General features: G+C 33.0%; 2 protein-coding genes across 2 annotated transcripts; one reads left to right on the plus strand and one right to left on the minus strand.

The window, feature by feature from the left end:
• Nucleotides 1-8,122: 8,122 nt before the first annotated feature.
• Nucleotides 8,123-9,108, plus strand: MONOS_3096 (uncharacterized protein; the record flags this gene model as incomplete). Its single annotated transcript, XM_067873069.1, has 3 exons — nucleotides 8,123-8,264; nucleotides 8,538-8,663; nucleotides 8,891-9,108. The coding sequence occupies 3 exons, from the start codon at nucleotides 8,123-8,125 to the stop codon at nucleotides 9,106-9,108; spliced, it is 486 nt and encodes a 161-aa protein (XP_067729733.1).
• Nucleotides 9,109-10,726: 1,618 nt separating this feature from the next.
• Nucleotides 10,727-11,457, minus strand: MONOS_3095 (uncharacterized protein; the record flags this gene model as incomplete). Its single annotated transcript, XM_067873068.1, has 2 exons — nucleotides 10,727-11,327; nucleotides 11,396-11,457. 2 exons carry the CDS (start codon nucleotides 11,455-11,457, stop codon nucleotides 10,727-10,729), a joined length of 663 nt encoding a protein of 220 aa, XP_067729734.1.
• Nucleotides 11,458-13,475: the final 2,018 nt, after the last annotated feature.

The raw sequence follows: 13,475 nt of genomic DNA on the forward strand, positions 1-13,475 counted from the left end.
AGAAGGAAGAAATAATGAGATAGATTTATGAGATCCAGGAGAGGAGTGGATGCGTAAATTAAGCATCATCAAAGGAAGATTTGAAAAATTCAGAGGAGAAACGGTAGAAATAGGAAGAAAAGGCAAAGAAGAAAAGAAAGAAAAGTCTGTGGGAATATGGTGTATGGAATTTATTTGAAGGAAAAAAGGGAGAAGAGATGAAAGGGAGCAAATGTTGGTAATCTCTTTTCCAAAAGTTCCGATATTTCAAACTCTTTTCGTTGGAATTGATGATCTGCATTCTTCAAATGGGGATTGAGTGAAGGAATAACCACTGAAGAACACATCATTACCCTTCCATTTGTTGCAGCGTTGCCATCAAAAAAGCAGAATGTGATGAATTTCATTCCATTCATCAAATCATATGTTCTTGTGCCACACAACGCAGCACCACCGTAGGAAGTTGATGAACTTGTTAATTTGTTGTTGATGAACTGGCACTCTTGGAGCAAATATTGAAGAGGCATTACTGGTGGAGGGTAATGAAATGTGACTGCCCCAGCCGCATCACCACCAGTATTTGCAACGCAGACACAATTTTTGAACAAGAATTTTGCATCTGATGTCATATTGTCAAGCACGATATCCCAACCAGTTCCAATGTTGCTTCTTATTGAGCAATTATCCACTCGGTTTTGTTGAATTGTCCAAACAGAATTTGTTTGTGGACTCCATATTTTCGCAGCTCCTCCATGAAGCGCAGAACAACTTGAAATATTCGATTTTGTGATGCTGATTTGTAATAAATATTGACAGAATATCGCTCCACCACAACATCCATTTAATGTGGTTGAACAATTGTGAAATGAACAAGAAGCGATTTCGAGATTTGCATTTGTGCAGTTGACTTTCAGAGCACCTCCGTGATCACTTCCGCTATTTGAGTCATTCCATTTGCACCATTCAAAGAGATAGCTATTCAAATCAGAAAAGGATAATCGACTTAATTTATTTCTTTGAGATTCTGTTGCAACATGAACCACAGAGGCATTTGGAGAAGAACGTGTTTGGTGGAGGAAAGAGACGTGGAATTCAAAAGGAGAAGTGGATGGGCTGTTGGGATTGGGGAGGATGACACTATCGATGTGATTGCAAGTATGGAGGGTGAGAGAGAAAATAATGCAAAAAGAATGGAGATATGAAGAAGAAAAAGAAGAAAACAAAGGCTTGCTCATAAGCTTCCAAATTGCATTACGTGCATTTTTGCAGTTGTTTATGTTTTAGACAATGAAACTGTTCGGAGCATTTCACTTTTCCTCTCAACATTTTTATCCTAATGAAAATCGTATCATTTGTGTTTTTTTTCAAAATAAACACAAAAATATAAGCGAAACAAATTGTCAACTCACAAAATTTTTATTTATTATGTCTTTGAAGCTCATTTTGTTGTAATTTTGTCTCAATTCCAATTAATATCAAAATGATCAAAAACGTAGTAAAAAACCGGATTATTAATACTTGAAAAAACAACGCCAAATGAACCAATTAGCAATTTTGAAAAATGTTATATAATTTTTCAATACTTTTCCAGGATGGGTTTCAGCGTTAATTTGAATAAACATGCTTCATTTAAAAAAAACCAACTTCATTTAAAATAAACTCACTTTATTTGAATAGAATGGATTTATTTGAATTGAAGGAGTTTATTCAAATTTCATCTATTCTCTTTGCAATCTCAGATTTTGAATCATCGAAAAAATATTGTTTTTTTGGAAAGAATATTTTGTTCACTAATTCTTGAGGAGAAAAAATAGTAAATATGAGCACATTATAATTGTTCAATTTATAACACCAATAATAATTCAACTTCAAAAAATAAAAATTCAATTTCTGAATTAATTCTTCAATTAAGAAGAGAAATAATTCAAACATGGAATATATTATTCATTATTGAAAAAGTTTTTTCAATATCGAAATTAATTTTCCATAAATTCTTTCTTTTCTTGATAATAGATTTTTGAAAATGGAAAGTTGTAATTCAATAAATAATAACAATAATTACAGAATTTTTATTGAAATGAAACGATATATCCATTTTTTGAAGATTTAAAAATAAAAAAATTAAAAAATAAATAACATTACAGTTTTATTTGAAGGATCTAATTTCAAAACTTTGAATTATTAATCTGAAACAAATCATATCACAGTCACGTTTTCCGATTAAAAAAATGCAGACTGTTTGTGTTTCAAGATGAAAAAAGATATAGTGGTTTTTTATCAGGACTTTTTTTTATCAGGACAAAAATTTAAAATTCAAATATATCAACAAATATTCAATATTAATTTACAGCAATTTGCACAGTTGTATGTTAGTATATATGACATCGATTTATATGCAAAATTTTATAGAAATGTTGTATATTTTTTGGAAAAAAAATTTTTTTTGAAAATCTGACTTTTGATGAATTTTTCTATTTTGATAAAATGATTCAATTCATTTTTTATACATAGCGCTTATTTTTTCTACGTAATAAACAATTTTGGTTATTTTTTATTTTTACTTATTTGCTCGTTTTGACTGAATGAAAAGCAATCATTTTTGAAAAATTTTTGTCAATAGGAAAACTAAAAAAAAAATATTTTTTGCAAAACTCAAAAACAACCAAGTGAATAAAATGCATTCATTAATTAATATAATAGTTAAAAAAAAAAATACTGCATTGTTGTAATTTAAAATGATTTCATAATTATTTCAAATAATTAATAATTATAAAATTTTCTGAAAATTAAACTGAAAAATTCATTAATTACAACAATGCAGTATTTTTTTTTTTAACTATTATATTAATTAATGAATGCATTTTATTCACTTGGTTGTTTTTGAGTTTTGCAAAAAATATTTTTTTTTTAGTTTTCCTATTGACAAAAATTTTTCAAAAATGATTGCTTTTCATTCAGTCAAAACGAGCAAATAAGTAAAAATAAAAAATAACCAAAATTGTTTATTACGTAGAAAAAATAAGCGCTATGTATAAAAAATGAATTGAATCATTTTATCAAAATAGAAAAATTCATCAAAAGTCAGATTTTCAAAAAAAATTTTTTTTCCAAAAAATATACAACATTTCTATAAAATTTTGCATATAAATCGATGTCATATATACTAACATACAACTGTGCAAATTGCTGTAAATTAATATTGAATATTTGTTGATATATTTGAATTTTAAATTTTTGTCCTGATAAAAAAAAGTCCTGATAAAAAACCACAGTCTCATAGATGAAAATTAAAAAACTCAGACTCAAAATTAAGAAATCAGTTTTTTTCATTGATGGTCAAACAAGACTTTAAAGATTTGAAAAATTCAAAACTTCTTGTTTCATTTTCGATATTTTTTCTTACTGGGTGAAAATTCGGACTTTCAAGCTTTTTATACACAGAGCTGAAAAAGAATTTATTTTTCTCATTTCTTTAATGAACTTGATCAGATTTCAAAATAAATTTGATTTTCATGTCAGTGCAAAAACGAAATTGATATTATGACATTATTTTTTGTGACCTTACACGTATTTCTAAAAATGAACTCATTTTTTTTGATTTTTTATCATTTAAAATCAAAAAAAATTTATTATTATTTGTTGAAAATGCCTGAAGTTTCAAGTATTTCACCATCTTCACAAAAAATTTCATTGAATCTTTTTTATCCGAATCCGAAGCGTTTTTCTAAATCATTTTTCATTTCAACATTCTTCAATAAACATCCAACTCGTTTTCATTTTGTATTCAGAACTTTCAATGCAACAAAAGTCAAATTGATTTCTTTTTTGGGAAGGAAGAGGATAAGTTGATGATTGAGGAAGTTTCATCAGAACTGGACCAGAGGAGTCTTTCATCGTGCTGCTGCACTTGAATGCTCTTTTGATGACAGAATGTTATAGCGCTGAATGAATTGATTGCAGGAGAGCTTCCACATGAGCAATACTCTTCACAGTCATTAATGAAAAAAGTGTTTCGCAATGAGAACTCATCTCTAACTGCAGGACTGCAAATGCGTCTCAGTTCAGTGGCTGGCATATGTGTATTCTGTGAGTGAAAAAAAAACTCAACACCCACATTTTCTTTTTTGAATTCTCTCCAGATTGTTGGATCTGCTTGAAAATCGTGTGAGTCGATTATAAGCAAGCAGTGTAATTCGTTGATTAACAAGCGATTTCTTCTTTCTTTGATCGAAGGGAGAAGTATTGAAAGTGCATATTTCCTTAACGTCGAAGATTTCATCCATCCGCATTTGTTCCGGCATATTACAAGATTTGAAGATTGAAATAACTTTAACTCATCAGAGAGTTTAAGACTTGGCCACAGAATCACTGAAGGAAACGATTGACCATAGGCCACAACAACCGCAATCAAAGAAGGATTCTCCATTTTCCCTGCAGATTTGGTGAGATCAGGTTATGCATTTGCTCGAAGCATGACATTACGATTGGAGCTATCAGGAACATTGAGCGATGACTTGTCCATGTTGAATATCAGTGCATTATTACAAATGCAGTTCTGATGCAATCCATCGAGCGTATCATTCAGGGGCTATCGAACTTATAGAAATGATACTGCAAGCCTGTTTGTGTCAACAATTATGGATACGAAATATTCAACTGGAGGAATATTTTGATGAAGTCGTAGGCTCCAAAAGCAGAAACTTTAACATTTGGCGTGCATTATGGGTTTTTATAACAAAAATGACATTTTCAATAAAATAAATGAAATTCAATGCATTTCAAAGATTATTAACACAAACTTGTTCACCCACTTTCTTGATGGTTCGGAATAAAACAAATTGTTTTCAAATATTAATATCGTTCAACACATTATGCTCTTTGTTTCCTATGATAACAGCAAACCATCTTGTTTTAGAAACCAATCTGCCTAACCAAATAGCCTAAGGAGCGTGATTAATTCGAATGTTTAAAATAAATTTCTTTTCAAAGAATCCACATAATCAAAGATCCATCATTGTCAAAATGATCCATTATCCACATAGGATTTCTAAATTGCCTGAACTTTTATGACTGCATTGCCTCACGCAGCTTCAGTCGACTGGTGGTATATTTTTCAGTGACTTCGTTTTCCTTGTTCATTTTTTGTGTTTTGATCATTTAGCAAATCATTAATTCATTAATTTGTGATAAAAATTTTTATTGAATTTCATTTTTTAACATTGAATGCAATTTGACAGTATTTAAAGCCTTCGAATTTGTTTCTGACAAAATAAAAATAAGAAGCTTTTGACACTCTTTTATCCCTAATCAGAATAAGGTTATGCATATAAATTAATTAATTCGAATGTCAATAATTATCTCAAGAACCAAAAAAAAATACTGGATACAGTCAAAACCGGATATTATCACATCGGATTTTGCACAACTTTTTGTGACTATATCCGATTGTGATAATATCCGATGATGCTTTACACAGAAAAAAATAAAAATTAATTATAAATATAATCAATTTTGTGTCGATTTTTTTATTTTTTGAAATTCTGCACAAATACACTTTTTTTGATTAAAATAAAAATATTTATCTTTCATTCACATAATTAAAACTTATTTTAGCCTAATTATGAAAAGTCAAAATTTTCAATTATTGATCAAAAAAGCGATTTTTCAATGAAAAAATCACACATAATAATAAAAAAATGTGATTATATATTTTCAGCCCCGTGATTGTGTGCGATGAAAAATGAATAAAAAACTGTCAAAAAATATCGGTGCATCGAAAAATGTGACTATAAACGAATGTGATACTATTCGAAGTGATTATATCCGGTTTAGGCTGTGTAGTTAGTGTTAATAATGGTGGACACTTTCAATAACTGTGGACAGTTGCATTATCTCAACAACCGTTGATAATTGCTTTTTGACAATTAACCCAATTATTCCCTCAATGAATGTGAACTTATAAGTCATACAGAAATGAAACAACTTGCTCTGCAGAATTTTGAAAAAAGCATTTTAAATTTTCGGAGAAACTTGAAAAATCTTATATCTCCGAGTTTCTCTGAAAATTTGAAATGTCTTTTATTTCATTCTGCAGAGCAAGTTGTTTCATTTCTGTATGACTTATAAGTTCATATTCATTGAGGGAATAATTGGGTTAATTGTCAAAAAGCAATTATCAACGGTTGTTGAGATAATGCAACTGTCCACAGTTATTGAAAGTGTCCACCATTATTAACACTAACTATATATCAAAACTTGCTATACGAAATATGAGATTGCTTTAATAAAATGTTCAAATGAGGCAAAATACAGTTTGCGCAAATAATACCGGACAAGATTGATATCTCAATAACCGCAAGAAGAAAAATTCTGATAATTTTCCACAAAATATATCTCATCAACACAAACTCATGTGACATTCAAGACTTTTATAACTTTCTCGTTAATGTTCAGAAAAAAATTATTTTTGAAATCTGGGAAAAACTTAAAATCCAATTTCTCCTTGATAGTGAAATATATTTTTTCTGAGTTCAAGCGAAGCTGTCCTGAAATTCTTATATGTCACGCGAGTTTGTATTGATGAGATATATTTTGAGGAAAATTTACAGAATTTTTCTTTTTGCGGTTATTGAGATATCGGTCTTGTCCGGTATTTTTTGCACAAACTGTATTTCATAACTGACATTTTCATTGAAGAATAATGCATTGTGGATGAACTTTTTGAGATAAGAAAAATACGATATGAATGGATTCATTTTTGAAATATGCGTGAAATTTTTTAAAAAATCACTTTTTTAGCCTGATCTGTCCCACAAAAAATAAGAACAAGAAATTTGTTTGCCTTTATTTATTCATTTTTAATTAAATCATCCTTTTTTTCTCTATGGAAGAGTTTGGAGTTTTATTGTTAACAATATTCTATGTTAACACTAAATATTAAAAACATAATTGAAGTATTTAATTGTTTATTTTTGTTGTTTAACTGAAACACGATAATTTCAAGTTTTTTCTTGTCTTTATCAGTGCTATGAGTTTTTTCTGTTTTTTATTTGTATAACAACAATGATTATCAATAAAACTTCATTGAACATATGAATAGATTGTTTGTTAGCTTCATATCCGTTTATTTCGAAGTTTTTGTTGTTTCTTTTTTTTTTCTTTGAAACTTTTTATAAAACAAAAAGTGCACTTAGACATTTTGTTATAAACTCATTTGTGTAACAATTTATAGCAATTGATGATTGAAATGCATTCAAGGAAAAAAAATGACACTTTTAATGATCCTTATTTTAAGTTCTTATTTATCTTTGAAAACGAGACAACGAAAAAATGAGAATGAATTCTAATTGAATTTCAAAACTTTTTTCACACAAAGAACTGCAATTTTCTTCGTTTATTTTAACTTTCATATTTATCTTCAATTCGAGAAGCATGTCTATTACTATTTCATTCTTCCCTTTACCGAAATCCCAACAAAAGAAGAAGAAGGGAAAAAGTATTCATCATGAAATGAACCTGTTATTGATCCGTCATATATATCGGCTGTGACTGCAAAAAAACTGTCTGCAGTAGCAATGAATGACATCGAGAGATGGCTGCGGATTGTTGTATCTGAAGCAGCTGAGGTGAATGCAGATCACAAATAGTTGTTGTTGAAGGAGCAGCAGACGCTGAAGGGATATGTTGTGGAGCGTGCGGCGGTGCTGCATGGGGGTGTTGTACGTGTGTATATAATGTGAAGCTTTTGACGATTCTTTCGTTACCAATTGTGGTGCAGCCTCCGTCGCTTTCAGCGTCGGTGGGCACGAAGAAGGGGGGCAAGCGGAACTTTGCAGCGGCAGATGTGAATGCGATCTGTTTATAACATTACTGCTGGTGTCGCGATCGCCTCAGATGAGGAGTGTGGCGGTGAGGCTGGACGATGAAGTGATGGAGCGAGGGGATGGAGTGTGTGAACAGGGGGAGATTGTGGAGAAAAGGCTTTCGGCACCTGGGCTGAGTATGGAGGAGGTGATTCTTTCGCCTGCAGCTACTGCACTTGTGAAATGTTAGGATAAAATAGGAAGAAGTGAGAAAAGGAAAAGGAGAAGATGAATCAGAAGGAGAATGGTGAAAGAAGGACAAGATCATCAGGATAAATCAAATGAATATTCTGGAGCCTGGCGAGAAGTCCAATGCAGAGGTGAAGGAGGTGAAGGAGCAGCTGGAAATGAAAGAGAATACGAAGCAGATTGATGTGAGGATTGAAAAGGAGAAGAAGCGCTTGACAAAGAAATGCATGGAGGGTTGGTGAATGTGAAAAGCGAAATATAGCTGGCTGTGAAAAGAAATCTTCTTGCCGCACTTTCTTTACTGTCTCTCTGTGTCACTTGATTGTTCCATCTTCGCTTTCGTTTATTCTATTTTGACTGTTGGAACAGAAACAATGGAAGTTTGCAGTGAACATCTGTGACAGCAGTGTTGCGATGCTTGGGGGAGACCAGAACTAGAAGGGGCTTGCTGTGAAAGTGGGGTTATCCTTTTTTACTGGAAAAATCAAACGATTCATGAATAAAAAGATGAGCAGAAGAAAATGAAGACCACACATGAAGAGACAGAAGAGCATCTGGCTGAGAATACGAAGGAGCTGAAAGAGAAGATGGAATGCGAGAATTTTGGTGGGGTTGGGAATACTGTGCAGAAGAGTGTGAAATTGAAAAAGATAGAAATGCAAGAGAACTATTTGAGATTCCCCTGTTTCTGCACAACGATCAGAAGAGAGACTGGGAGGACTGGATTTCTTCGAAAGTTCAAACAAGTGCAATTAAAGGGGAAGTGAAAACGAGTGTTGTGCAGCGGCTGTATATGCATCTTAAGCAGAAGATTGATCGCATTGACCGTGAATGCTCGGAGTGGCCTGTGAATTTGTAAGGTGTGAACTGTGCAGGGTTGTCTGGAACAAGTGGTGAATCTTTGCCGGAGGGGCCGACAGCGATGGAGCGTTTGATGAGAGCAGTGTCAAAGTCGCTGGGGCAGGTGGCGTTAGAAACTGCACGTGTTCTTCAGATGCCTCCCGCACTGCAGTCTTCAATGCAGATGCAGCGGGTGATAACACCGCTGCAAAAGGAGCTGCAGCCGTGGGTGATATGATCTCTATCGAAGATCCTGGGGAAATATAGAGATAAGACCGAGATAGACGAAATCCGGGACAGAGACGTGTGCGTGGGAGTTGGTGAACTTTGTGTTCATGTGTTTTACGGAAAAGAACTCAGAGGAGAAGAAGAGCAAGGCTGTGCGATGAGCGATTATCTACGATGTGGAGCTGTTCCGGAAGGACTTTGCAGTAATGCGGCTGTTTGAGAAGTTTGTAAGGGAGGAATTCGAAGGAGATAAGTTGTTGTTCTTCCTGTTTCCTCAACCAATTGCTGTTTGAAGGAGTGTTGGAGAAAAAAATAAAGATGATTTTGAGAAAATTTGAGGGCTGCAGCCTGATGAGATGAAATCAAAAGCTTCAGTCTTTCTGGAATTTTCATAGAATTACTTCAAAATAGAAGAAGCGAAATGAAAAATACGAAGAAGGCACCGTTTAATCCCATACGTTCTTGTGATGCATCAATTTCATCATCTTCTTCTACTTCAAAGGCGGTAAGAAGAGGATTCGCACAAGATTAAATGGAATCTCTTTTGTGTGCTCCATCTGCAGACACTTCCAAAGCGTTCGTTGTCGATCTTCCGGGAAGCGTTTTGGTTATTTGTGTGCTGTTTACCATCATTTGAATCTGTTCATGAAACGCACTAGTGTATTGATTTCTTCGCGTTGTGCCTGCAGTCACCAAATGTGTGCGATGTTGTTGACATGTGAGCTCTTCTGACGGCGTCAAAGAACAGAGTTGTTGTGAAGAAGGTGAGTCACAACTTTGATTGCTGAACCGTAGCAGAACTGTCGAGTGTTTGTGCTTCCGTGGGTGTCGGATGGTGAAGGTGTCGAGATTTAGTAAAGGCGGATGGAAAAGGCTGTGCCATCTGTTGTGGCAAAGAACAAAGAGCAGCTAGGGTCGATCCAAATGGTAATGATACTGGTGGAGCTTGTAGTGCTGGAAAAGAAAGAAGAAGCAGAGGAAGGAGAAGGAATAGTTTGCGATTCATTTATGTTTTTTCCATCAGCAGAAGGAGTATTTTTCATCTGAAAGAGAAAAATCAAATAGAAACCAATGCGATCTAAGAAGAGGGTCGTTTGAAGAAAACGTGGAGCGAATATGAATGAGAATATGGAATGGACGTTTGAAGTCAGATGAGGAATTTATGCATTTTGAAGCAGGTATTGAGGCAGAGGAGAAATATGATTATTCAGTATTTGAGGAGGTTATGTAACTGGAAAAAGACGATTGAAATATTTTCAGTTTCACATTGTGTGTTTATGGACAAGTGGGTTTCCCTGAGGATGAATTCAGTTGAATTTTGTGTTTCTTCGCTTGCGTCTTTGCGAACATTCCAAAAAAATCAGTATCTTCTGTTTTCTTGAATTGAGGTTTCCTTTGAAACAATTTCCTTCTGCGCTGTTCTGGAACAACCGCTTCGTATTGAGGAATTCCATCTTCTGATTTTGTGCATTTGGCTCTTCGAGACTCCAGGCTTCTTCAAGAGGAACATTCCGATCAGCCTCGAAACTTCAGCCAATAATTGCAATGATGGAGCATTTTTTCGTACATCATATGATTTGACTAATGTTTCTGTGCATTTGATTTTTTCATTCAATTCCTATAGCTATTTAACGATTTATAATTGTTCTTTCTTTCCCATCAAAGGCACACGCAAAAAGTGCAAAAGAAATATCATTTGTTGAAGAAAGAGAAAACATTGAAGTTGTGGAGATTGTCTTTTCCCAGTTCACGTTTTCCATTAGAAATATTCCACGCTGAACGTAAATCAATTCTGTCGAAAATGCCGTTTCTGCTGAAGGTCCGCTTCCTACAGATAAGTTCACTCCGCTTATATGCATTTCTCCTGCTCCTGTGATCTCAAACGGCCTTGACCCACGGTTATTCGGATGAACCGAGTCATGTACAAGGACAAAATCCCTTGCAGTCAATGAACCTGTTGAGACTGAAAAAAGAGTCAACCAAGCTGCTTCCAATTCTGTTTCCACAGTTGCTATTGAATCACTTTGACCATATATCGTGTAAGCGTTTGTTCCACAGTCCACACCCTTCGTTTCTCTTATCTTTTCTGAAAATACTTCAACATTGGTGACAAAGTCTTGAATCAGTTGGGTGATGCAATGGCTGATAGTGTTGCATGGATGGCTTTCATCCAACCCGCATGCATATGTGTCAATGGAATTTGGTTCTGTTTGCGCTGAGGAGATATATCTAATTCTTCCAAAATCGTTTCGCAGTTATTCACTTTTATCAGCAATAAAACGATGACTTGTGCTAACCCTGTTTCCTGTTTGTCTGGTGGAATAGCAGGTGGAATCAATGTTGTTTGCTGATGAACCATAAAGAACAATATCGTGCACTCCTTTAACACATGGATCGTTGTGGAAAAAACAATAGAAAAACAAAACTCCATTATTATTTGCATTTATCTGTTGGCTTACTGCTCCTCCACACATTGAATGGCAATGACAAAAGAGACAATTCGAAATAGCAACTTGATCAGTGCATTTAAAATGTTCAATAGAACCACTTGTATCACTTGATGCTTTTCTTTCATCGGCAATTATCGAAAAATGCATTAATGGGTTATTCTTTTTGAAAAGTCACATATATTAAATTCACATTCAAATAAAAGATTTCATATTTTGCTCACATTACTGTTTCCACTCACGAATTCTCTTAAGAATGTTTGAAATGGCATTATCCAGAAATAGATTCCATATTAGTGAAGTTTAGTGTATGCCAACGAAAATTTGAGCCAAATATGAAATTTTTGATTTATTTGAGAATTATTTATTTGCGACTTTTCAAAAAGAATGACCCAAATAATACGTTCTTTCTGTTTTCTGTTTTCGCTCTACCGAGTTCAATTGCACCTCCGTCATTGTGAGAGGAATAATTATTGTTTTGTTCGCTGCTCTTTGCAAACAAAAAAATAATTCGAATGAAGAAGTGTCAAGATCTTTTAATATGCATTCTCACAAAACGTTAAAATTAAAATCAAAAGATGAAAATATAAGATCAGAAGAGTGAATATTCTTTTGGTAGATTATGCTTGTTTTTGTGATGAAGATTGTCCCACTTTGCAAATGAAGAGGAGATGTTGATTTTTGGTGGGAAGTGCTGGAATTCATCATTATATCTGATTCGCCTTTAATAAGAAAAAACACAGAGGCAGAATATTCGACTGTCAAATAAATCGACTCGTTTGAAATCCAGAAAATGCAAAAAAAAATTTTATCTGTATCAAATGAAACAAACTTCAATTGTCACTCTTTGGGGAAATTCTTTGATCTTCAAAATTTTCATGTGAACTATTTCTTCCAAAATTCTTATCTTCCTGAAAGCGTCAGTTTCAACAAGAGATTTTTTCTGATCATAAAATACAACAAAAATCATTCAGTTTTTAAAGTTCGCAAAAAATATTTTGTGAGCACCATCACTTTTCTTTTTCAACGAAAATTTGCCTTCAGAGGCTGATGATGAAAAGAAACAGTTTTTCAATAAATTATAATGGTTCTCTTTTTTGATCTGTGGTGATTTTTCAATAATTATCACACATATATATGAGTGGTCACAAAATATATCGTTATCGTATCAACAACTCCTGTTTGTATAAATAAAAATCCAATTCATTTTGTAATCTGATAATGCAAAATAATGTTTTGAGTGAAACAAAGATGTATTGATAAGTTCGTAAAAAGCTTGACAGTCCATCTTTTCACAATATGATTAATTTAGTTTTCATTATAAGATGACACTATTCTGCCCTTCTTAAAATTCTTCAAGTTTTATATATATATTTTTATTTAATTTTCATTTTTATTTTTTATATTTTATTTTATTTTATTTCATTAATTTTTTTTTGTTCATTTTTTTTATTTTTCACTTTCTTTTTTTTTAAAATTGCATTTGCTTCACTTCATTTTGATGAGCTGGCTGGAAAAAAATTCAAATAACTGTCTGTTTTCGATTTTGTGAAATGATGCAAAAAAGAGAGAGTAAAATTCAGAGCTTCGACATCTGCAATATTTCATTTTCTTAAACATTGACAAAATAATCAGAAATATTTTTTGATAATTGACGATAAATATTGTTACGAAAAGAAATCACTCCATGAAAGCTTGCAACGATATCTTCATATCCTTCTTCTTCCATCTTTTCAAATATCTTTCTTTTCAACTCTTTTCTTTCTGCTTCTTCAGCTTCTTCATTCGTCTTTTCTTTCAATCGTATTGAAATTTTCAAAAAGAAAAACAAGCAATCATATGAAATTTGGTCATCCACTGTTGATTGTTGAATCTCCTCCAAAACAGCACCAACGGCTCCACTTTTCAATAAGTCAACAATTTTTACTTC

Source organism: Monocercomonoides exilis (genome assembly GCF_001643675.1).
Source record: "Monocercomonoides exilis strain PA203 chromosome Unknown scaffold16-1735695, whole genome shotgun sequence".
NCBI classification, from domain to species: domain Eukaryota; phylum Preaxostyla; order Oxymonadida; family Polymastigidae; genus Monocercomonoides; species Monocercomonoides exilis.